The sequence below is a fragment of the Mobula birostris genome, chromosome 9 (genome assembly GCF_030028105.1).
Source record: "Mobula birostris isolate sMobBir1 chromosome 9, sMobBir1.hap1, whole genome shotgun sequence".
Taxonomy (NCBI): domain Eukaryota; kingdom Metazoa; phylum Chordata; class Chondrichthyes; order Myliobatiformes; family Myliobatidae; genus Mobula; species Mobula birostris.
In genome coordinates this window covers 130,799,563-130,823,644 of record NC_092378.1, presented here as the reverse complement: position 1 = coordinate 130,823,644, position 24,082 = coordinate 130,799,563, and the positions used below count along the sequence as shown (strand labels likewise).

Genomic DNA, 24,082 nt, shown 5'->3' with positions numbered 1-24,082 from the left:
ATCAGCCATTTTGAAATGGCAGAGCAGACTCGATGGACCAAATGACCTAATTCTGCTCCTATGGTCTTGTAAATGGATTTTCTGCATTCATATAATATTTTGACATTATTAGCAAAGCCTGCATTTGTTGCCTAACCCTAAGTGCCCATGAGATGATGGTTGATTTGTCTTCTTACACAGCTAGAGTTCTTCTGATGAAACTGCTCACTCAGTGTTGTGAGTGAAGTTCCAGGATTTAGACAAGCAATGACGAAAGACCAATGGTGTGATTCCAAGTTAAGATAGCAATGTGGTTAGGACCATATGTTTTCACAGATGTTTACTTTAGCGACATCGATTAAGTGGTAGATGTAGTTCTTGAAAATAAATAGCACTAGATCATTTACATTCAGTGAAGAGAGCAGAAAGAACTTTCAAAAATTGGCACCTCCAGTGCTATGATAGTCCATTAGTACAGCACTAAATTTTGAGCTCAAGTCTTAAGTAGGTCTTGAACCCACAATGTTCTGGCTCAGAAGCAAGAAACTTATTTATTGGTAACTTTGACTTGTCTTTACAGAGCTTCTTTACATTTATAATTCTGGGCATGGTAAATCCATTCTCAAACTCAATAGACCCAGACAAAACAAACTTGACACCGTATGGGCAAAATGTAAGTAAGTTCAGGTAGAAATATTGCAGGAACATCGGTGGAAGCAGTTCATTGGAATGAATATATGGAAGCGAGTGTAACAGTGATTAGAGAGGTGGGGTTAGCTCTGGGGGACCATGGTGATTGAAGGTTAACATAACAATAAAACGTTGCTTCCATGTTGAATAAGCAACAGGACAGTCAAACATGAGTGGAACCATAAAGATTGTCACAGCAGAGAATACCTTGCAAGCTGCCTCTGAGTTAATGATATTGAACTTCTACATCACCTTCACTATCTGAGGAAAAATGTTTTTGATGATCCCCAAACCTGGCAAAGTTTGTTGACCACCAGATCTCTGACCTCCTGTTTCCTTCTGAAAGAAGGATTACCTGCAGTAGTCACCTCAAATTATCAGCACTGTTTCCACAAGACCTTCCAAATTTACTGTCAATTTCAGAGAATGTGCCCTCTTCCCATTGAACATCCCAGGCATTGAGGCTCCCCATCATCGAGGGCATCTTCAAAAGGGGGTGTCTCAAGAAAGATCTACCATGAAGGATCCTCACCATCCAGGACATGCCCTCTTCTCATTACTGCCATCAGGGAGGAGGAACAGCTATATATACATATATATATAGAATTAATTTAAATAAGTAATGCAAAAGAGAGAAAAATAGTAAGGTAGTGTATATGGGTACATTTTCTATACAGAAATCTGATGGTGGAGGGGAAGAAGCTGTTCCTAAAACATTGAGTGTGTGCCTTCAGGCTCCTGTACCTCCTCCTTGTTGGTAGATAGATAGCTAGATACTTTATTGATCCCAAAGGAAATTACAGTGTCACAGTAGCATTACAAGTGCACAGATATACAAATATTAATAGAAAAGTAAGAAGGAATTAAAAAATAAGTTGCTTCAAACAGTCTAACAGGAGGGGGTCATCACTTTCCTGGCTGAAGGTTGACTCATAATAGAACCTGATGGCCGAGGGTAAGAATGACCTCATATAGTGCTCTTTGAAGCAGCATAGTCGATCTTAGTCTATTACTAAAAGTAATCCTTTGTTCAGCCGAGGTGGCATGCAGAAGGTGAAAAACATTGTCCAGAATTGCCAGGATTTTCCATAAGTCTTTTGCTCTACCACAGCCTCCTGTGTGTCCAGTTTGACTCCTATAACAGAGCCAGCCTTTCTAATCAGTCTATTGAGCCTGTTGGCATCACCCATGTTCATCCCATTGCCCCAGCACACCACTGCAGAGAAGATTGTACTGGTGACAACAGACTTGGTAGAACATGTGAAGGAGAGGCCTGCATACTCCGAAGGACCTCAGTCTCCTCAGGAGGTAGGGGCAACTCTGACTCTTCTTGTACACAGCGTCTGTGTACAATGGAAAGAGGGCATCTCCTGGGTAATGGGGTCCTTAATGACGGATGCCCCTTTTTCAGACATCGGCTTTTGAAGGTGTCTAGGATGCCGGTAAGTCTAGTGCCTATGATGGAGCTGGACGAGTTTACAAATTTCTGCAGCTTTTGCTGATCCATAAGAATTCTTTCCACAACTAGTAAGAATGCTCTCCACAGAACATCTGTAGAAATCTGCTTGCATCTTGGTGACATTCCCAATCTCCTCAAGCTTTTAATGAAGTGTAGCCGCTGGCGTGCCTTCTTTGTAATTACATCAATATATTGGGTCCCGAATTGATCTCCAGAGATGTTGACACCCTCCACCCGCTATGTAAGCCATCCTGTCCAACTGTGGCAGTGAAAACAGTTCGCACAACAGTATCATATCAGCCTCTTCAGAACCCACACAACTGGAGTGGAAGTATTCATTCTCAACGTGCAAAACTGCCCAAGTAAAACTCAATGAGACATCAGTGTAACGTTAGGTACCAAGTGGACTTATTCAGGTTCCACTGCTTGTGGCCATTACTCTTTCTAATTTACTTCAATATTCTTCATACACAAATTAAACAGTAATGGTCAAATTGACATAGAACAGTCAGAATAAGGTTTATTATCATCGGCATGTGTCATGAAATTTGTTAACTTAGCTGTAGCAGTTCAATGCAATACGTAATATAGAAGGAGAAAAAGAAAAAAAATAGATAAATTACAGTATACTGTTAAACTAATTAAACTAATTTGCGAGGGGGATGGGACCCAGAGCGATAGAGCAGTGAAAGAAGTGCATGGAGTAAAGCCAGATCTAACATACAGAGAGACTTTGAGGAAAGAGAAGCAGGATAAACGGTGTAAAGATAGTAAGGTAGAAGGGTTGAAATGTGTGTACCTCAATGCAGGAAGCATCAGGAACAAAGGTGATGAACTGAGAACTTGGATACATACATGGAATTATGATGTAGTGGCCATTACAGAGACTTGGCTGGCACCAGGGCAGGAATGGATTCTCAATATTCCTGGATTTCAGTGCTTCAAAAGGGATAGAGAGGGCAGAAAAAGGGGAGGAGGGGTGGCATTACTGGTCAGGGATACTATTACAGCTACAGAAAGGGTGGGTAATGTAGCAGGATCCTCTTTTGAGTCAATATGGGTGGAAGTCAGGAACAGGAAAGGAGCAGTTACTCTATTGGGGGTATTCTATAGGCCCCCTGGTAGCAGCAGAGATACAGAGGAGCAGATTGGGAGGCAGATTTTGGAAAGGTGCAAAAATAATAGGGTTGTTGTCATGGGTGACTTTAACTTCCCTAATATTGATTGGCACCTGATTAGTTCCAAGGGTTTAGATGGGGCAGAGTTTGTTAGGTGTGTCCAGGACGGATTCCTGTCACAGTATGTGGACAGGCCGACCAGGGGGAATGTCATACTAGATCTAGTACAAGGTAATGAACCAGGTCAGGTCACAGATCTCTCAGTGGGTGAGCATCTGGGGCAGTGACCACCGCTCCCTGGCCTTTAGCATTATCATGGAAAAGGATAGAATCAGAGAGGACAGGAAAATTTTTAATTGGGGAAAGGCAAATTATGAGGCTATAAGGCTAGAACTTGCGGGTGTGAATTGGGATGATGTTTTTGCAGGGCAATGTACTATGGACATATGGTCGATGTTTAAAGATCTCTTGTGGGATGTTAGGGATAAATTTGTTCCGGTGAGGAAGATAAAGAATGGTAGGGTGAAGGAACCATGGGTGACAAGTGAGGTGGAAAATCTAGTCAGGTGGAAGAAGGCAGCATACATGAGGTTTAGGAAGCAAGGATCAGATGGGTCTATTGAGGAATATAGGGAAGCAAGAAAGGAGCTTAAGAAAGGGCTGAGAAGAGCAAGAAGGGGGCATGAGAAGGCCTTGGCAAGTAGGGTAAAGGAAAACCCCAAGGCATTCTTCAATTATGTGAAGAAAAAAAGGATGACAGGAGGGAAGGTAGGACCGATTAGAGATAAAGGTGGGAAGATGTGCCTGGAGGCTGTGGAAGTGAGCGAGGTCCTCAGTGAATACTTCTCTTTGGTATTCACCAATGAGAGGGAACTTGATGATGGTGAGGACAATATGAGTGAGGTTGATGTTCTGGAGCATGTTGATATTAAGGGAGAGGAGGTGTTGGAGTTGTTAAAATACGTTAGGACAGATAAGTCCCCGGGGCCTGATGGAATATTCCCCAGGCTGCTCCACGAGGCGAAAGAAGAGATTGCTGAGCCTCTGGCTAGGATCTTTATGTCCTCGTTGTCCATGGGAGTGGTACCGGAGGATTGGAGGGAGGCGAATGTTGTCCCCTTGTTCAAAAAAGGTAGTAGGGATAGTCCAGGTAATTATAGACCAGTGAGCCTTACGTCTGTGGTGGGAAAGCTGTTGGAAAAGATTCTTAGAGATAGGATCTATAGGCATTCAGAGAATCATGGTCTGATCAGGGACAGTCAGCATGGCTTTGTGAAGGGCAGATCGTTTCTAACAAGCCTGATAGAGTTCTTTGAGGAGGTGACGAGGCATATAGATGAGGGTAGTGCAGTGGATATGATCTATATGGATTTTATTAAGGCATTTGACAAGGTTCCACACGGTAGGCTTATTCAGAAATTTAGAAGTCATTGGATCCAGGGAAGTTTGGCCAGGTGGATTCAGAATTGGCTTGCCTGCAGAAGGCAGAGGGTGGTGGTGGAGGGAGTACATTCAGATTGGAGGATTGTGACTAGTGGTGTCCCACAAGGATCTGTTCTGGGACCTCTACTTTTCATGATTTTTATTAACGACCTGGATGTGGGGGTTGAAGGGTGGGTTGGCAAGTTTGCAGATGACACAAAGGTTGGTGGTGTTGTAGATAGTGTAGAGGATTGTTAAACATTGCAGAGAGACATTGATAGGATGCAGGAGTGGGCTGAGAAGTGGCAGATGGAGTTCAACCCGGAGAAGTGTGAGGTGGTACGCTTTGGAAAGACAAACTCCAAGGCAGAGTACAAAGTAAATGGCAGGATACTTGGTAGTGTGGAGGAGCAGAGGGATCTTGGGGTACATGTCCACAGATCCCTGAAAGTTGCCTCACAGGTGGATAGGGTAGTTAAGAAAGCTTATGGGGTGTTAGCTTTCATAAGTCGAGGGATAGAGTTTAAGAGTCGTGATGTAATGATGCAGCTCTATACAACTCTGGTTAGGCCACACTTGGAGTACTGTGTCCATTTCTGATCACCTCACTATAGGAAGGATGTGGAAGCATTGGAAAGGGTACAGAGGAGATTTACTAGGATGCTGCCTGGTTTAGAAAGTATGCATTGTGATCAGAGATTAAGGGAGCTAGGGCTTTACTCTTTGGAGAGAAGGAGGATGAGAGGAGACATGATAGAGGTGTACAAGATAATAAGAGGAATAGATAGAGTGGATAGCCAGTGCCTCTTCCCCAGGGCACCACTGCTCAATACAGGAGGACATGGCTTTAAAGTAAGGGGTGGGAAGTTCAAGGGGGATATTAGAAGAAGGTTTTTTACTCAGGGAGTGGTTGGTGTGTGGAATGCACTGCCTGAGTCAGTGGTGGAGGCAGATACACTAGTGAAGTTTAAGAGGCTACTAGACAGGCATATGGAGGAATTTAAGGTGGGGGCTTATATGGGAGGCAGGGTTTGAGGGTCGGCACAACATTGTGGGCTGAAGGGCCTGTACTATGCTGTACTATTCTATGTTCTATGTTCTATGTACAGTATATGTATATTGAATAGATTAAAAAATTGTGCAAAAAACAGAAAAAATATATATTAAAAAAGTGAGGTAGTGTTTAAGGGTCAATATTCATTTAGGAATCAGATGGCAGAGGGGAAGAAGCTGTTCCTGAAACACTGAGTGTGTGCCTTCAGGCTTCTGTACCTCCTACCTGATGATAACAATGAGAAAAGGACATGCCCTGGGTGCTGGAGGTCCCTAATAATGGAAGCTGTCTTCCGCTCCTTGAAGATGACCTGGGTACTTTGTAGGCTAGTACCCAAGAAGGAGCCGACTGAATTTACAGCCCTCTGCAGCTTCTTTCCGTCCTGTGCGGTAGACCCCACTCCTCCACACCAGACAGTGATGCAGCCTGTCAGAATGCTCCCCACAGTACAGCTATAGAAGTTTTTGAGTGTATTTGTTGACATGTCAAATCTCTTCAAACTCCTGATGAAGTATAGCTGCTGTCTTGCCCAAGCTTGTTGAAATTCAAAGTTCAAAAGAAATTCATTATCAAAGTCTGTATGCCATATACAACCTTGTGATTCATCTTTTTGCAGGCAGCCACTTAACAAAGAAACACAACAGAATCCATGAAAAACCCACGCAGCCAAGACTGACAAACATCTAAAGTGTGAATAAAGAGCAAATCGTGCCAACAATAAAAATGAAGTTAACAATAACAGACTGCACATTAGCCACTCACAGCTACAGTTCAGCATCGAGGCAAGTGCAGCTGCTGCAGCAGCCCAGTGGTTGCAGGCTACAGCTGTGCAGTCAGTGCAGCTCTGAGGCGAGCAACGCTGACCCAGGAACCTGACAGACGAGGGCAGCAACTACTCCTGAACATGGACCCAAGCCTCCTACACCATCTACCTGATGGTAGCAGGTGGAAAAGTGGGAAATGGGTCAAACCCAGGTAGACAGGACAGGCTCACTTGAGTGATCATGGCTGTCACGGAGAAGTGAGCTGAACACTGGGTCATCCTCCGCCCTTGATGATAACAAGTAACAAATAAAGCAGGCTTCATGTTTGTATTAAATGTAGAGGTCACATATAAGCCATGAATGATGTTGAAATAGCTCCAGGTGAAGCCGAAACAGACCTAGGCCTTTTATTAGATTTAATGACAAAACATTCAATCAAAGTACAGCAGGGATCAATGAACTCATTTGATATTGAACAACGTACTCAACCTTGTAGACTCTAAATCATGGATAGTATCAGCCTCTACAGAGTTCCAATTAGATCACAAATTAATTACTGCATTGAGATCTGGCCACCATGAAACAAGATGGACATTCAAGGGTTTAGGGCATTACAGAGAAAGGCGATGGCTTTGATTTAAGTGAAAACACCAGCTGGACTCTTCCTTTGAACTTCATCAAAAGTGATTTTTTTTTAATATAATGACTGTAGAGTTACTCAGTGCACAGAGAAACCTGACCTGAAAGATTACTAAGTGGGCAGTAAGGGAAAACGTAATTTTCAGGAGAGATTTCAGAAACATGTCATTCACGGGTGGTAATCACCATATGTAGACAGCTTCCAGATAAAGTAAGTGAGGCAGAAACCTTGGAATTTTTTAAGAGACTACTTGATGTGAGAGTGGACATATGTGAGGATGTCTCTGGTCAGATATGTTTGGAAGGGCCAAATAACCTTCCAGATGTATTATTGAGATCAAAGACCAGTTTATGATAAAATTAAAGTAAAAACTTCTGCCAACATTTATCAGGTCAAGCAGCATCCATGGAGAGAGAAACAGAAAAACATTGCGTGGATTTTAGGGTGTGCTAATAATAGAATCATATTAATTACTCCCTAAATGGTTCTTGTGTGAGGACTCTGGAAATTATTTTTGAATGTAATGTGTGCACTTATAAGAAGTTATTGAACCATATCAGAATCAGAATCAGAATTAGGTTTATTAACACCGGCTTGTGATGTGAAATTTGTTAACTTCGCAGCAGCAGTTCAATGCAATACATAATATAGAAGAGAAAAAAATAAATAAAATTTAAAAATAATAATACATTAGTAAATCAATTATAGTATACGTATATTAAATAGATTAAAAATGTGCAAAAATCAGAAATACTGTATATAAAAAAAAAGGTAGTATCCAAGGGTTCAATGTCCATTTAGGAATCGGATGGCAGAGGGGAAGACGCTGTTCCTGAATCGCTGAGTGTGTGCCTTCAGGCTTCTGTACCTCCTACCTGATGGTAACAGTGAGAAAAGGGCATGCCCTGGGTGCTGGAGGTCCTTAATAATGGACACTGCCTTTCTGAGACACCGGTCCCTGAAGATGTCCTGGGTACTTTGTAGGCTAGTACCCAAGATGGAGCTGACTAGATTTACAACCCTCTGCAGCTTCTTTCGGTCCTGTTCGGTAGCCCCCACCCACCCCCCACACCAGACAGTGATGCAGCCTGTCAGAATACTCTCCATGGTACATCCGTAGAAGTCTTTGAGTGTATTTGTTAACATACCAAATCTCTTCAAACTCCTAATGAAGTATAGCCGTGGTCTTGCCTTCTTTATATCTGCATCGATATGTTGGGACCAGGTTAGATCCTCAGAGATCTTGACACCCAGGAACTTGAAACTGCTCACTCTCTCCACTTCCAATCCTTCTGTGAGGATTGGTATGTTTTCCTTCATCTGACCATTCCTGAAGTCCATAATTAGCACTTCTGTCTTACTGATGTTGAGTGCCAGGTTCAGTCGTGAGAATGGAAAATGTGCATGTGACCAATTGATCACGTGGTGAATTGACTGGGCCTCCTACATGCTGAGTGCTCTGTCTTATCATGCAAGGTTTCGAGTGTGCATGTTTTTGTCTCAGCTGGCCTGGTGCGTAGCTGATGTACTGTAAGTTGCCCAGCATGTACAGTGGCTAACATGACTCCGTAAAAATGTTTAATCCTCCTGCTCCGTTGTTATTCATGCTCTGCGCGTAGGTAACAGTTATATTGTACATGAATCTTATTTTGTATTTCTGGGACTGCAATAATCTGTGGAAGCTGAATAAATTAATGCTCTGGAGAATGTTACTCTCAAAATGGGTCTGCAGTTTTTTAGCGGTCCAGTAAAAGCTTCCACTTCAAGGGATTAAAATACTTTAATCAATGTGTAGAAGTAGAAAATATTGCCATATTTGTGTTCAGGGTAAATTAACATCTAAGAAAAGCATAAAATTAATCTGGAAGCTCACCAGTGCTGATGCAGTGATACTACAATGAAACCAATAGGGTTTCAATGTGAATAAATAAAAGCCTTATATGTCTTGTTTAATTATTCTGTTCTGTCTTATAGTCAATATTTTCCCTTTGTTCTCTAATGGATGTTTGAAGAACAAGTTTTAATAGCCGGGTCATTCTACCATTAACCTCGTTCTCATTTCTATTCAGATCAATGCTTATCATCATTAAAACATCCTAGAAAGATAGCAGAAACCAACAGTTCTAGTAAACTAAGCTGTCCTGAAAAAGCTGACGTTTCAAGAATAATTGTGATTTTACAATTATGACATTAAACCAACAGTACTAGAGGAGATGTAATAGGTGTAACCAATGATATTGAATTTGTCAAATAACAGAACTAGTCTAGTATATGTAAATACATACATATAAACAAATGTCTGAAGGGAATATTATAAAACAATTTTTAAGTTTGAAATTTAAAGAAATACTTTAATCAAGTGCTGACATTTGGTCATGTACACTCAATGGCCACTTTATTAGATACACCTGCTCATTAATGCAAATATCTAACCAGCCAATCACATGACAGCAACTCAATGCACAAAAGCATGTAGATATGGTCAAAAAGTTCAGCTGTTGTTCAGACTAAATATCAGAATGGGTAAGGAATGCGATCTGTGACTTTGACTGTGGAATGATTGTTGGTGCCAGATGGGGTGGTTTTGGGTATCAGAAACTGCTGATGTCCTGTGATTTTCATGTATAACAGTCTGTAGAGTTTTCGGAGAATGGTGCAAGAAACAACAAATATCCAGTGAGCAACAGTTCTTTGGGTGAAAACACCTTGTTAATGAGAGAGGTCAGGGGAGAAAGCCCAGACAGGAAAGTGACAATAAATCAAATAACCACATGTTACAATAGTGGTGTGCAGAAGAGCAGCTCTGAATTCACAGTATATCAAGCCTTGAAGTGGATGAGCTATGGCATCAGAAGACCACAAACATACACACATTGACCACTTTATTAGGTACAGGTGATACAAAAAATGCCTAGTTTGCTGTACAGTACAGTTGGATTTATTACTTGATGTAGGATCATTACGACCTAATCTAGTGTCGGCAGTGAAGATGGTATATTGAGGCATTTTTATATATGTAGCAAATTATTCTGACAAAATCCTCAGTTAACTTAATCAATTTGGTGAGCATCAATTTACCAAAATTCGTCAGCAATCCCTTCTTTAAGGCTGGAGCAGTAAAATGTCAGAAAAATTGTGGAACTTTTTCACTGCATTGCCCGTCTTGATGGCTTAATTCAGCATACCTCATTGTATTTGTGAATGAGCAAAACCAGAAGAGGAAAATGTATTTCTGTGGATGGCTAATGGCTTTCTCTCACCACAGAAACTTTCATACGGCCTTATTCTGTGCATGTACCTGCGGAATTAGTGGTCAACTTAAAAGACAGTGACAGGTTTCATCAACTATGTGAACTGGTAGACTTCATGAAAGGGTAGGGCATGTTAGCTCCTGGTATGTTAATATGATTCCAACCCACATTGCCGTGCAGGTTACAGCCCAAACACTGCAGTGACACAGCTGTCCTATAACCTGTTCCATCAGCTCAGTTTAATAACAGCTTACATTGAAGCAAACAGCCCAGTGGGTAGAAGGAAGGAACATGTCATACTGTATATCCAGGACACACGTGGTTAACTTTATCCTGATGAGTTGCTGGGTCATTGATATACTATGTAGCAGTGTGTGTACTCTGTAATTGTTGAACAAATCAATGCTGTTTAGTATGACGATAGCCACACTCCGTAAAGAATCAAGTCAAATCAAGTTTAATTATCATTCAATCCATTAATAGATACAGCTGAACGAGACAGCGTTCCGCTTGGACCAAGGTGCAAAACATTCTAAAGTTGCAAACAAACATTAAAAAAAAATGAATAACAAATTCAAAGCAGCATATTCACTCGGGAGAAAGAAAAAACATATATACAGTCCAAGGCCCTGAGTGACAATGCTACAGACTCCCCCACCCGTGTACAGGCGCACGCAATCCAGTCTGTTATTCCACCGCTCGAACATGGGAGGGCAGCACCGACAGGCGAGGTGGGGCCCCAGCTGAGCTCAACCACGCTGTAACGCTCCTGAGTTTCTCACCTGGCCTGCAGCAGCAGGCAAGCCCCAGGCTTGCGGCCCAGTTCTTGCTACAACAGAGGCTACACAGCTCCCATGTCGACCGTCAATCCAAACAAGGGCAACAAGGCCTTGTCTCTTGTAAAGGATGTTCTCTTGTTAACTAGCTCAGCCAAGTGATAGTACTCCAATGGGATTTAAATAATTTAAGCAGCCCAGCTTATTTCTGCAACAACAGATGAATTTCCAGTAGGCAAAGACCAAATTCTGCACAGATTTGAACATCACATTCTTATGTCTATAATATTTCCTTAGTTATTGCTGCACAGAGGAATCTGCTTAACACATCAGATGCATGGTAGCTTCCACCAGAGCTGTCTCATCTTCCCATTCCCGTCTGTCTGTAACCCTGCAACTTTACTCTTTCTCTCAAGCCCTTTTTTTGCCACTTTTCCACATAAAGGGATAATTTGTAGCAGCTAATTAATCTACCAGAAGTTCCAGTGTATCAGTTGACTGGACAATAAAATTTGTAAGCATGGTTTTGATAGAATGGACTGTGAAGCGGTGATCTTGGATTCATATCAAGGATGTGATAAAAGCACAGTGCCAAATTGCTTGTTATTTTGCTTTACTTTCAATTTTCTTTGCAGAAAAGGATAAATGCGAAGAGGACAAACAGAAGGAGGATATGCTGATCCAGAAAATCCATAAATTAGTGGAGAAAAGGGACTTTCTGGTTGAGGACGCAGAGGTGGAGAGATTAAGGTAAAATATTGAACTTGATCGGGTCACTTTTTTTTTCTAGCTTACTTTGTTTCCCACTTGTAGAATAAAAGGAGCAAGGAACTGCTCCACCCAACAATGCCATTGGTAATGATGCTCCTTTAACAAGAGCGATGCAATAATTAGATCCGTGATTACCTCAAGTCTCATGATACAGTCCGTTACCTTTTGGCACCTTTTAAGTGGAGTACCAGCAAACAGCTTTTTAAAAAAATTGTATTTTGGGGACCTGAGCACCACCAACGATGCCAGAGTTTACTGTTCAAGCATAAACAGCCTTGAAACGGTGGTTATAAGAGGCCCTGTTGGCCTGCAGTGCATTATGTGGAAGGCACACACTGTATGCTGGAGTGAAAGTAGGTGAATATTTAGGGTGGTGAATGGGTTTACGAATGATGTGCATGTATGTGTATATAGTTATTCCTTTTCCTTGGAATATTAAAATGTACACGCAATGGCCACTGTACACATACTCATTAATGCAAATACCTAGTCAGCCAGTCATGTGGTAGCAAATCAATGCATAAAAGCATGCAGACATGGTCAAGAGGTTCAGTTGTTGTTCAGACCAAACATCAGAATGGGGGAAGAAATGTGGTCTAAATTACTTTGACCATAGAATGATTATTGGTGCCAGACAAGGTGGTTTGAGTATCTCAGAAACAGCTGATCTCCTAGGATTTTCATGCACAACAGTTTCTAGCGTTTACAGAGAATAGTGTGAAAAGCAAGAAAAAAATCCAATGTGTGGCAGTTCTCTGGGTGAAAAATCAGAGAGGATCAGAGAAGAATGGTTAGACTGGTTCAAGCTGACGGGAAGGCGACAGTAACTCAAATAACCACATGTTACAACAGTAGTGGGCAGAAGAGTATCTCTGAACGCACAACATTCAACCGTTTTAAGTGAACGGGCTACAGCAGCAGAAGAACACATCGGGTTCCACTCTTGTACCTAATAAAGTGGCCATTGAGTGAATTTATCATAAATAAAGCTGTGGATCCCACGATAATAAGAATGACCTTTGACATAATTCCAATGTGTACTGTAAAATTTCCATGGGGAAGGAACAAAAATTCATAAATTGAACATTTGTAAATCTAAGAATCTCTATGTGTGATATTTTAGACAGGAAAACTGGCAGCATGTTCCTTTAATCCCATGCAGGACAGCTTTTTGGAAACAAAGCTGTAAAATCTGAATGGTAGCTGGGTGATTTCAAGACACAAGATATCCTGCAGATGCTGAAATCCAGAGTAACATGCACAAAATGCTGGAGAAACTCAGCAGGTCAGGTGGCAAATACCCAAGGAAAGGGTCTTGGCTCGAAATACTGACTCTTTATTCCTTTCCGAAGATGCTGCCTGATCCGCTGAGTTCCTTTGGCAGTTTGTGTGTGTTACTATGGGTAATTTCTAAATGAATATACACCTAGTAGGTTCTGACATTGGTATAAGTGATAGATTTCTAAAATTAAGGCAAAAGAATACTTCAACATGATGAATTCTGCAGATGCTGGAAATTCAAGCAACACACACAAAATGCTGGTGAACACAGCAGGCCAGGCAGCATCTATAGGAAGAGGTACAGTCGACGTTTTGGGCTGAGACCCTTCGTCAGGATCAATTGAAAGAAGAGATAGTAAGAGATTTGAAAGTGGGAGTGGAGGCGGAGATCCGAAATGATAGGAGAAGACAGGAGGGGTAGGGATGGAGCTAGGAGCTGGAAAGTTGATTGGCAAAAGGGATACGAGGCTGGAGAAGGGAGAGAACCTCTCTAACTTCCGTTAATGCCCCTCCTCCCCTTCATACCTCATCCCTTATTTATCTATTTATTTATTTATTTATTATTAATTATTTTCCCCTTTTTTTTCTCTCTCTTTTTTCTCCCTCTGTCCCTCTCACTCCTTGCCTGCTCTCCATCCTCTGGGCTCCCCTTCCCCTTTCTTTCTCCCTAGGCTTCCCATCCCATGATCCTCTCCCTTCTCCAGCCTTGTATCCCTTTTACCAATCACCTGTCCAGCTCTTGGCTCCATCCCTCCCCCTCCTGTCTTCTCCTATCATTTCGGATCTCCCCCTCCCCCTCCCACTCTCAAATCTCTTACTAGCTCTTCCTTCAGTTAGTCCTGACGAAGGGTCTTGGCCCGAAATGTTGACGGTACCTCTTCCTATAGATGCTGCCTGGCCTGCTGCGTTCCACCAGCATTTTGTGTGTGTTGCATAAAAGAATACTTGATTGGTTTGATAATGTGAGTTCCGCTGAAAAGGTCCAGGACCGGGTTGGGAATATTAAGATACAAATGGTAAAACTTGCAAATAGATGAAAATGCAGATGCTGGAAATTCAGGCAACACACACAAAATACTGGAGGAACTCAGCAGGCCAGGCAGCATCTGTGGAAAAGAGTAAACAGTCAATGTTTCGGGTTCAAGACCCTTCACCATAAACATGACATTTCACATCCCAATAAACATTAAAGTTCACCACAGAGGTAAACAAGAAATTTCTTCTTACATTTTGCGGGAATGATAAAAAAAGACTTCTTTCTTGCAGAGAAAGAGAAGAAGACAAGGAAATGGAAGAGTTTCTCCAATCTAAGTTAAGACCTCTAAAATACGTAACTAAGACACCTCTGGGTAAGTCAAAGCAAGAACAAGTCAACTCTTAAAACAGATTGAATACTTTGATTGTAAGAACATGAACAAACAGGCCATTCCAAACTGTTCTGGATTCCAACCCCTTTCCCCTCACCATTCCGCATTTAATCATATGAGGAAGAAGTCTACAGGCATACCTATCCTCACTAATAGTGGAAGTAAATTACAAGATGTTCTTTGCTGAGATCTGGGCATCACTGACTAGGCTTAGCAATTATTGCCTTGCCTAAATTGTTTGAACCATATGGCATGCTATAATAATAATGATAGAAACACCCAGCATGTCAAGCATGACAGATGGAAAATGAGCTGCTATTCCTCAGATTTCCATTGATTCTCATTGTATTAGTACAGGAAACCACAGACAGATAGTCACAGAAAGATTGGACAAGGGAGTTGCAAAGGTAATGCTCTCTCTGAGAGTGAGAGAGGGCACAAGAAGATATATATTGGCAGTAGAATTTGTAGGTGAAGAAAATTGCCAATAATGGTCCATTGGAAATGAGTGCTGGTGGCCTGGATAGTGAGGACAAGAGAAGTCTTATCCTTGCTTTGGCTGGAAGAGAGTTGAGAGCAGAACTGCAGGAAATAGAGGTGATATGGTCAATGATCCTTGTTAACTATGGTAGAGGGAAAGATGCGCAAGGAACAGGCCTATCAGAGACACCAAAGAGAAAGGTCTTAGTCAGAAGTAGATGAAATGGAGGGTAGAATTGGAGGATGTAATGGAACCTTTATAGGGCGTAGGATCTTAGGAAATATAATAAAAATAGTTGTTGGGACTGTCAGCTTGCAAGCCTATCTCCTGAGTTGGAGACAGAGAAATCTAGAAATATAAGAGTCAAATATGGACAATATGAAAGTGAAATTGGCACAGTTGGAAAATGGCATGAAAAGTAATGATATTTGAGTTCACTATGAATAATGAAAGCAGCACCAATACAATTGCCACTATGTTTCAGAAAAAGAGTTGAGAGGCCTGAGTAGGACTGAAACAAATACCATTTCACATTTTCAAGGAAATGGGCTTAGCTCTGACCCCTGCAATTTCCCATAAAGTGAAGGAGAAATTGTTCAATGTGAGAAAGTGTTCAGCAAGGTGAATGGATGTGCTGGCAAAAGGGAATGATTTGGACCTCTGTTCAAAGAAGACAGACTTTCAAACTATCTTGGTATGGGAAGGAGGTGTTACATTCTACTGTGAAGATGAACTGGCTGAGACCAGAAACTGGAAACTTCCAAAGTACCAGAGGGCATTGGAGATGCTATGGCGGTACATGGGAAGGACTGGGGAGAAAGGATGTAATGAAAGTTAGAAGAATTAAAAAAAATTGTAGTTTGCTCTCTTTAGTTTTTTTATGTGTGATAAATGATTGTGAACTTGAAACAAAATCTCACTATTTTCATTATTTTAATATTGCAGAGGCTCCAAAAGAGATGTCAGCAGTTAAGGAACCTCCTCCAAACAAACCATCAGTCACCAAAGCTGGAATGGCCTTAATAAAAGATTGCTGTGGAACTACACAGTGTAACATTATGTAGCTCCCGTGAATCATATTTGAATTTCCTAAGTATTTGTGAAAGAGAATTGCAGCTAGGTTGGACAAGTAACAGCTGACTATACCATACTGCGATAAAAGACTGTGTTGAAGTGAGTCTGCCCTTCATGCATGGATCACAAACTCTGCATGCTAAAAAGCAAAGTACATCTCGTTTCCACTGGTAGAATGTGAACTTTTTATACCTGGCATGTGAGATAACAAAGTAGTTTTATGATATTGTTCCAGAAGTAATAACAGGATACATATACCACTTATAAAATTTCCTACCAACACTAATAGGGTTTTACAGGGTTTTCAATGGAACAACTCTTCCAGGCTTATTTCATATTCCTCTAGATTTTGCCAGGCATTTCAGCCGGGGACTCACAATTACAACACTTTGCTGTGAAAGAGCATATTCAGCTACTGAAAGTCAGGTAACAAACTTTACAAAACTTAAACTCAGTGACTGTAACAGGGATAGAGACACATTCTGTCCTGCAGAAAAATGTAAAGTGACCAAGTAGAGATAGTCATGTATAATTTAAAATGTTCTTATTGTAGTACAATTGTTTCCTTATTGATGAATATGATATTGTTAATGTACTACAAAATTGAGATTCATCAGTAATCAAATATAGAGTGAAGACATTGTTAGAATGTTGTAAATTCTGCAATTAAGGAGTCTTTTAAAAATGAGCTTGGGGTCATGGTGAAGAAATTCATCTTTGGGAGAAACACAAAAATCAGTGACAATTGATTTTTGCCTGAAGATGAATTTCTCCCCAAAGTCCTTGTAATTAATTTGATTACTTTTTTTTTTTTTTCTTTTCTCTTGTTGGTTATATTTGAATAAATGTTCCCTTTCCTTTTGTGCACCATTTTCTCCTTGGTATAGAAACAACTTCAGAGGCTCATGTGGCTCCAGTGGTAGAAGGCGGTGAGAGCACATGAAATGTGGTGGAACTGAAACCAATTCCCAACACATTTGCACACAACATAGATGGAAGTAAACTTTAGTCTTTCTCCTGACTCATTGTGATCTCATATTTAAATATGATTAAATCCAATATTTGTTCTTAATGTAGAATCTTTTATCTATTGCCACATTCTATTTTAATGAAATGTACAATTATTGAAATGTGGTTAAACAGTTGTGCATTTAGGCTCGGATCACAATAAAGGTATTTGCTTGGAAATGAAACATTTCTCTGCTTTGTAGGGGAAATGTAGTTGTGAAAAGTTTTTTTTAAAAAAGCTGATATTTGAAATCTGATATAAACAGAAAACATTGGAAATATTTCACATGCTGGCAACAACTATGTAAATAGGAATAAAGTTCATATTTAAGATAAAAGATCCTGTCAGAACTGGGAAGTGAGAAAGCAAGTTAGTTTTAAAATGCAGAAAAGATGGGTGAACAAATAGATCAGACAAAGAGGTATGGTGATATTTTGGTTGCTATGTCAGTGAGCTGTTATTGAAGCCATCTGCTTGATTGGGGAATGGGTAGTGAGCAGGCTTCTGAGTAGATAAGGAAATGTCACCTTCCAAAGTTATATCTGCCCATAACATATTGACAATAAAAGTTGCAAAGAATAATCCATTTAATGAAAGGCTGGTGGGGCAGAAATGACAACTACTGGTGGTGTTTTTTTTTTGGGGGGGGGGTGTAAGAAGAAGAAAAAGAGAAACATTGCATCTTTGCTCTGCTGCCTGTGAGGAAAAGCTGAGAGCAGAGCTGTGAAAAATTGATAGAGTGCAGTCAAGAGCTCTTTCAATATGCATGTATGGAGTAGCACACAGTATTGGAAAAAGAACTGACAAAAATAGATGAGTGAGTAACCAGGAACTGATTCAGAATATTTGGAGCATAAAGATTCTGAAAACTCATTCTATCATTTTGCCCTACTATAATTTTTTTGGGGGTGGATGGGGAAAAAGGTGTTCAGGTTCTAACTTAATTCTTGCCAATGCAAAGTAAGAATAGATGCTGGAAATCTGAAAAGCTGTTCACCTTTTACCAGAAGAAAACAATGCAAACAGCCCAAAAGTGATCAGGAATCTTTGTACAATTATGGAATTGCATTGGACATGATGCATTCTTTCAGCCATGTACTTGCAACACAGTAAAGGTTGTCAATTCAATCCCTCATGTTCCCTTTCCATTATGAGTAGTTGTGGAGTAGGGATTTCCATGCTCAGTGGAGGACTTGCACCTTTTTCCAGGGGCTTTGAAAACTTCCCAAAATGAAGGACAAAAATACAAAATATGCTTGCTGTAAAATTTTATATTTATTTCAAAATAAATTTGGTCCCAAACAAGAGTATCCAGCATTTGGAAACTTTTTTTTTTTTTTTTTTTTTAAATACTGGTTTTAATTTTGTTGGACATTCATAGAAAGGAAACAAAGCAGAAGCACTTGTCATATTTTCAGAAATATCCAATATTTAGCCAACATAATAATGTTTGAAGACCTCAAACCAATCTGTTTCTACCAGTTTACATAGGCTATACAAAGTTTGTTACTCAATCTAGTGAATACCAACACAAATTTATGCAAAAGTGCATAACTGAACAATTTCAGGACTAGAACCATAGATATTGTGGAGTTTAGGCATCACAATCCAGAAACCTAGCATCAAGTGACTTGAGTGGCTTGTAATAGTACAAGAATATCACTGTTCCATATTTTGAACATGGACTGAAAAGGTATTTGACAATAGTTCCTGCACAGCAGTTTTTTTTTTAGTACTAAACTGCTATTTTCAGTAAGATTTTTCTTTTAAAAATCTACATGTATTAATGCACAAACATTATCCAAACATACCTTTCAGGATCTGAGCTCCAGCTTTAAAATGGAACAGATATCTATAAAAATATTAAATTCATTCCAGTTTTGCTTTTTTTAAAAAAAAACATTTCTGAAGCTGATCTCTCAGTTTTTATGCATGTTATAAATCTGCACTGTGACAGGTGCATGTCCATAGAAATAGCTCATTTCAGTAAATACACCTTATACCACTAAACAATCTGACACCAGTGGAGAACCTTTCTTGTATAAAATAGGTTAACTGTAATCTAGAAGCCTGGCAAATACAATCCATTGTAAAAGCCAGGATCTGTCCAGAAGGCCTAATAAATCCTCTGCTACGCAGTTTCAATCCTTTCAACCATGCCCAATGTCCTCACACTGGCGCTGCGATCACAGACATAAAACTTCCCAACAGCAAATACTGAAAACAATGGAATAAAAGCACTGCACAATAAAAAGACAACCTTCTGTGACTGTTAGTTTTCACAGAACTCCCCAATGAAACATGGTTTTAAAAAGAAGGTTTAACAACAAAACCTTTACATTTCCACTTTCAGGGGGGAGACTCAGTTCCATTAACTGTCAAGTGGAAAATGATAGCTTTTAAACGGTTTTCCTTTCCTGACCCATCACCTGTGATTTATGCAATAAATGCATATTTCACCTTAAATATATTGTTGCACCAGTGCCACTGGCATTGGACTAGAGAAACACCATAAGAGTAGCAGACTGCTAAGGCAATGGTGGTCTCAGGTTCTAGATGTAATTAACCAGATCAGGCTTGGAGATGACTGATTAAACCAACTTGCAGTACAATACTCAACCCAGACGTTATGGGACATCTTCACATCCCAGCACAATTTGCAACACCAGGAACTTCTTCAACTACAGGACATCAACACTACCAATGAAATGGACACCATTCTTTCCACAGACGTGAACAAAACTGGAAACTGATTTTTAAATTACAAGCCATTCAAGTGACATTCTAATCATTTCAAATACACTTGTACTGTTATATTATACAAGACTTACTGATCTACATGTATTGGATCAAAACATACCGCAACCAGATTTTGAGCTGTCAATTTATCTATTGCATCATGGAAGTTGTGGGGATAGTACAGGAATAAGCATCTTAATGCAAGAAAAATAGCTTTCTTTGACCTTCAGAGCCAAATCATTAGCCAAACATTACTAATAACTACATTATAACAAACTATATGCAAATCTTGGAATCTTAAGTAGAAGCCATAAAGAATATGGACTAATGTAAAATGAACAAATTGTTTGGGTCAAGCTCCAAATACAAACTAAATTTTCTTCCTATAAGCTTTACTTTTGAGGTTTTCTTAAACTAGATTAAATGCAGAAATAGAAGGTGAAGATAAAAGGCGAGTCCAATTCTTTGGATTTAGTACTTCAGAATCCATTTAAATGCTTCAAGTAATAAAAATTGCAAGTACAAGGCTTTTCTTTATTTCAATTCATTTAAGTATTAATAGGGGATGCCATTGAGAAATTTGCTGCCAACTTCACTTTGTTTCTAGGCTTCTTAACAGGGCTGTTAGTCACTTCCATGTGCAGTGACCTGGATTCACGTACATCTTGGGATGTAGTGGGAACATTTTCATCCATCTGGTTGTTGAGATTGCCACTGGTAAATGCCTCTTCAGTCATGGCTGCAGGAAGGACATTTTTCTCCTCCTCTGTCAAGATCAACATGTCTGTTTAGAAAATCGCACAGCATTACAAACTTAAATCATTCTTTAACAGAACAGTTATTTTCTCTCTCCACCTTTCACAACTATTCTTAATGCATACAATTACTGGACATGACTTGAAGCTTCTTTAAAAAGCAATTTGCAGCAATTATCATTTATTTGCTCTGGGTATCTATATAACAAGGGATTCCTGGGAACTGTTAGAGGCATACAGGCTTGGGCAACCAGCATGGCGAGGAATGACAAATATTTGGGTGCATGCTATGTGCCAAGGCTGCAAAAGGACTGGGAGACATTTGCAAGGTCAGACTTTAATAACAACAAGGTTGGAATTATGTCAAGGGTCAGAATATTCTCATTTCTATCACTGTGGGATTTATACATTTTATAAATAGAAGTAGATTAATAATAGTTTTTCACCTGCAACATCAAGTTCCTCAAACTGAATAAGATCAGTACTTTCAGGAATAACTGGATCAGGTCTGAGCTGCGGGGATGGCAAACAGGATGGGACAGGTCCACACAGCAAGTCAATTGGAGACTGTTTCCCAAGGCTGAGAAGTTCCTGTTCAATTTGGTTTGAACCTATGAAAGGTGATACAAAAATGTATATTACTGAACATTCAGCACTGTATTACTTTCCCATAAAGGTTTGTACACCAAGACTATTGTAAGCAAGGTATTGCATGAAAGATTGTACAAACTTACATAACACATACTAAAAAAAAAGCCAAATATTATGATATTGGCAGTTTTGAAACAAATTTCCAAATGGCATTGAATGGCTTCTTTGAATCTTTAGACTTGCTTTTGAGGTAACAATTCAACAGCCAAAGACTGTTAATCTAATTCCTGGAGAAAGCATACAGGCATTCTTGTAGCAGCATCTCTCCATTGATTTTCTGGTTTTATACTGAACATAAATGTTCCCAAATATCTGTCTTCAATGACTGCTCATTGTCAATGGTAAATGAACCAAATGGATTAGGCTGTTTCTTCGATTAGTCACCAATGTTGAAAATTCTAAAATAATTTAGTCACAGGATTTTGTTACCAATGTTGTTGTTTTTTTTTTAGACAATAGGGAGATGTCTTGTAGAAGCACAAATTGGAGCCAGTTGAGTTGCTTTCAGAATGCAATTTCCAGAAAAGCAAAGAAAGGAAGGTAATGTGTGCCAATTCATAAAGACAGATTCTGCAAATGCTGGAAATCTTGAGCAACACAAAATGTAGGACAAATTTAGCAACTCAGGCAGCATCTATGGAGGAGAATAAACAGTCGATGTTTGAAGCTGAGACGCTTTATCAGGACTGGAAAAGAAGGGGGCAGAAGCCAGAATTGGGGGTGGGGGGGGGTTGGGAAGAGAAAGAGTGCACTTTGGCATGTGATAGATGAGGGGGAAGATGGTGAGTAGAACAAGGTGGAAGGAGTACAAGGCTGAAGCAGCAATAAGACAGGATAGGTGATGGTGGAAGAAAGGGAAAGAGGATGGGAACCAGAGGAAGGTGATGGACATGAGAAAAGGGGTAAGAGGGCAAACAAAATGGGGAATGGAAGAGAAGGAATTAATGCCCACACCATCAGGATGGAGTTTACTCAGATGGAATATATGGAGGTGTTGCTCCTCCAACCCAAGTTTGGCTTCACTGTGGCTGTAGAGAAGAATGTGGGCAAATATGTCAGAATGGGAAAGGGATATCAAATTGAAGTGGACAGCCACTGGAAGACCCTGCTTTTTGCAGTGGATAGAGTGAAGGTGCTTGACAAAATGGTTCCCCATCTTCACAGGGTCTCACTGATGTAGAGGAGGCTACACCAGGAGCACTGATAGAATACATGACTCCCAACAAACTTGTATTCACCTGGAAAGACATTTTAGGGCCTTAAATGATGGTGAGGGAGGTGTAGCACTTATGCTTGATGGTAAAAATGCCAGGAGGGTCATCAGTGGGAAGAAACAAGTGGACAAGGAAATCAGGTGGGGAGAACAGGTGCAGGGAAAAGGGAAAGATGTGCTTGGTAGTAGAATTCTGTTGGACATGCTGGATATGGAGACCTGTGCGGAGGTAGACAAGAACATGGGGAACTCCATCCCCCCTCATGATGGCAGGAGGATAGGGTGAGAGCAGATGCAGTTGTGGACAGCATCAATGGTGGTGGAAGGAAAATCGTATTCTTTGAAAAACAAAAGACATCTTAAGTGTTCTAGAATGGAAAGGCTCATCCCAAGAACAGATCTGACAGAGATAAATGAACTGAAAAAACAGAATAGCATTTTTTTTTTTTTTTTTTTTTTTTTTTTTAAACAAATGACAGGGTGGGAAAAGGTATAGTCAAATAACTGAGTGTACAAGTAACTGGAGGGGAATAAATCAGATGTAAGGAAATAAATCAGTGATGCTTCTAGTTATGTACTAGCTACGTTCTTCTGGGTGCATGTTGTTATGGCTTTGAAAGGTGCTGAATAATTCTATTCCAGGTCCACAGGACCAATTGTTTTAATACAATTTACTTACAAAATCTATTACTTACTGGAGCTGGGAGTGTTAAACTCATTTTTGCTCGAGTTCTCTAAAACCAAGGTTGCTGGCCGCTTTGGGTCTTCTTGCATCTGCTCAAGTTCTTCAGCTACTGATGCTGGAGAACAACTATCAGAGCTGCTTCGAACTTTAAGATAAAGACAAATTATTAGCAATGTATTTAATTTAGTCAGAAAGAGATTTGAGAAATCTGGCCTGAACTATCCAATCAAATGCTGAAGTACCAAGTTTCAAAAATAATTTCAAAACATTTGATCAACAATATGGACAAAATTTGTTTTTTTTTTTTTTTTTTTTTGCACCAGTGAATTTGATGAATAATGATTGCTTAATACAGTTAATCTCAGTTCAGCTCATTTTCAAAGTATTTTCCAGCATGGCTGGAAGACCGTTCAGCCTACAGAATCAAAAAGAACAATTTTATGATTTCCATCTTAAGCTGTAGATGCACGAAAACATGAGGTTCTTCAGATGCTGGAAATCCAGAGCCACACACAAAATGCTGTAAAAACTCAGGTCATTCAGCACCTATGGACAAAAATAGAGGTCTCAGCCCAAAACGTCAACTGTTTATTCCCCTCCACAGATGCTGCCTGACCAGATGAATTCCTCCAACATTTCGTGTGTTGCTGCAGATGCATGGAAATCCAAGTTGCCATCAGTTTAACTCCGTAATAATGGCATTATGCTGACAGTTTTTAATCATAATCACAAAACCAAGACAAAAGTTCAGAATGAGGAAGATAAATTTCCAGCACAACAACTCCAAAGAATGCAATTCAATTCCAAATCCCAAACAGTGAAAATAAAAATCAACCCAAGCTTTTCAGATAGTCCTTTATTTTACTTGCTCTCCAATTATTGTAAGGTATGAAAATTGTGTGC

General features: G+C 40.0%; 2 protein-coding genes across 6 annotated transcripts in view; one reads left to right on the top strand and one right to left on the bottom strand.

Moving 5' to 3' along the window:
* LOC140203466 (bMERB domain-containing protein 1-like) overlaps positions 1-16,710 on the top strand; it is a 94,889-nt gene extending 78,179 nt beyond the window's left edge. For both annotated transcript variants that reach the window (XM_072269529.1, XM_072269528.1), the window contains exons 4-6: positions 11,789-11,903; positions 14,472-14,554; positions 15,999-16,710. In XM_072269529.1, the coding sequence (XP_072125630.1) occupies positions 11,789-11,903; positions 14,472-14,554; positions 15,999-16,117 (317 nt within the window). In that variant the 3' untranslated portion in view covers positions 16,118-16,710. The remainder of the gene's footprint in view (positions 1-11,788; positions 11,904-14,471; positions 14,555-15,998) is intronic.
* Positions 16,711-18,397: 1,687 nt separating this feature from the next.
* The window catches only part of LOC140203067 (meiosis regulator and mRNA stability factor 1), a 65,093-nt gene continuing 59,408 nt past the window's right edge, over positions 18,398-24,082 (bottom strand). For 3 of the 4 annotated variants that reach the window (XM_072268821.1, XM_072268823.1, XM_072268825.1), the window contains 3 exons: positions 23,190-23,324; positions 21,077-21,241; positions 18,398-20,659 (listed from right to left, as the gene is read on the bottom strand). In XM_072268821.1, coding sequence (XP_072124922.1) covers positions 20,424-20,659; positions 21,077-21,241; positions 23,190-23,324 — 536 coding nt within the window. In that variant the 3' untranslated portion in view covers positions 18,398-20,423. The remainder of the gene's footprint in view (positions 20,660-21,076; positions 21,242-23,189; positions 23,325-24,082) is intronic. The other variant, XM_072268822.1, reaches the window with a different exon arrangement.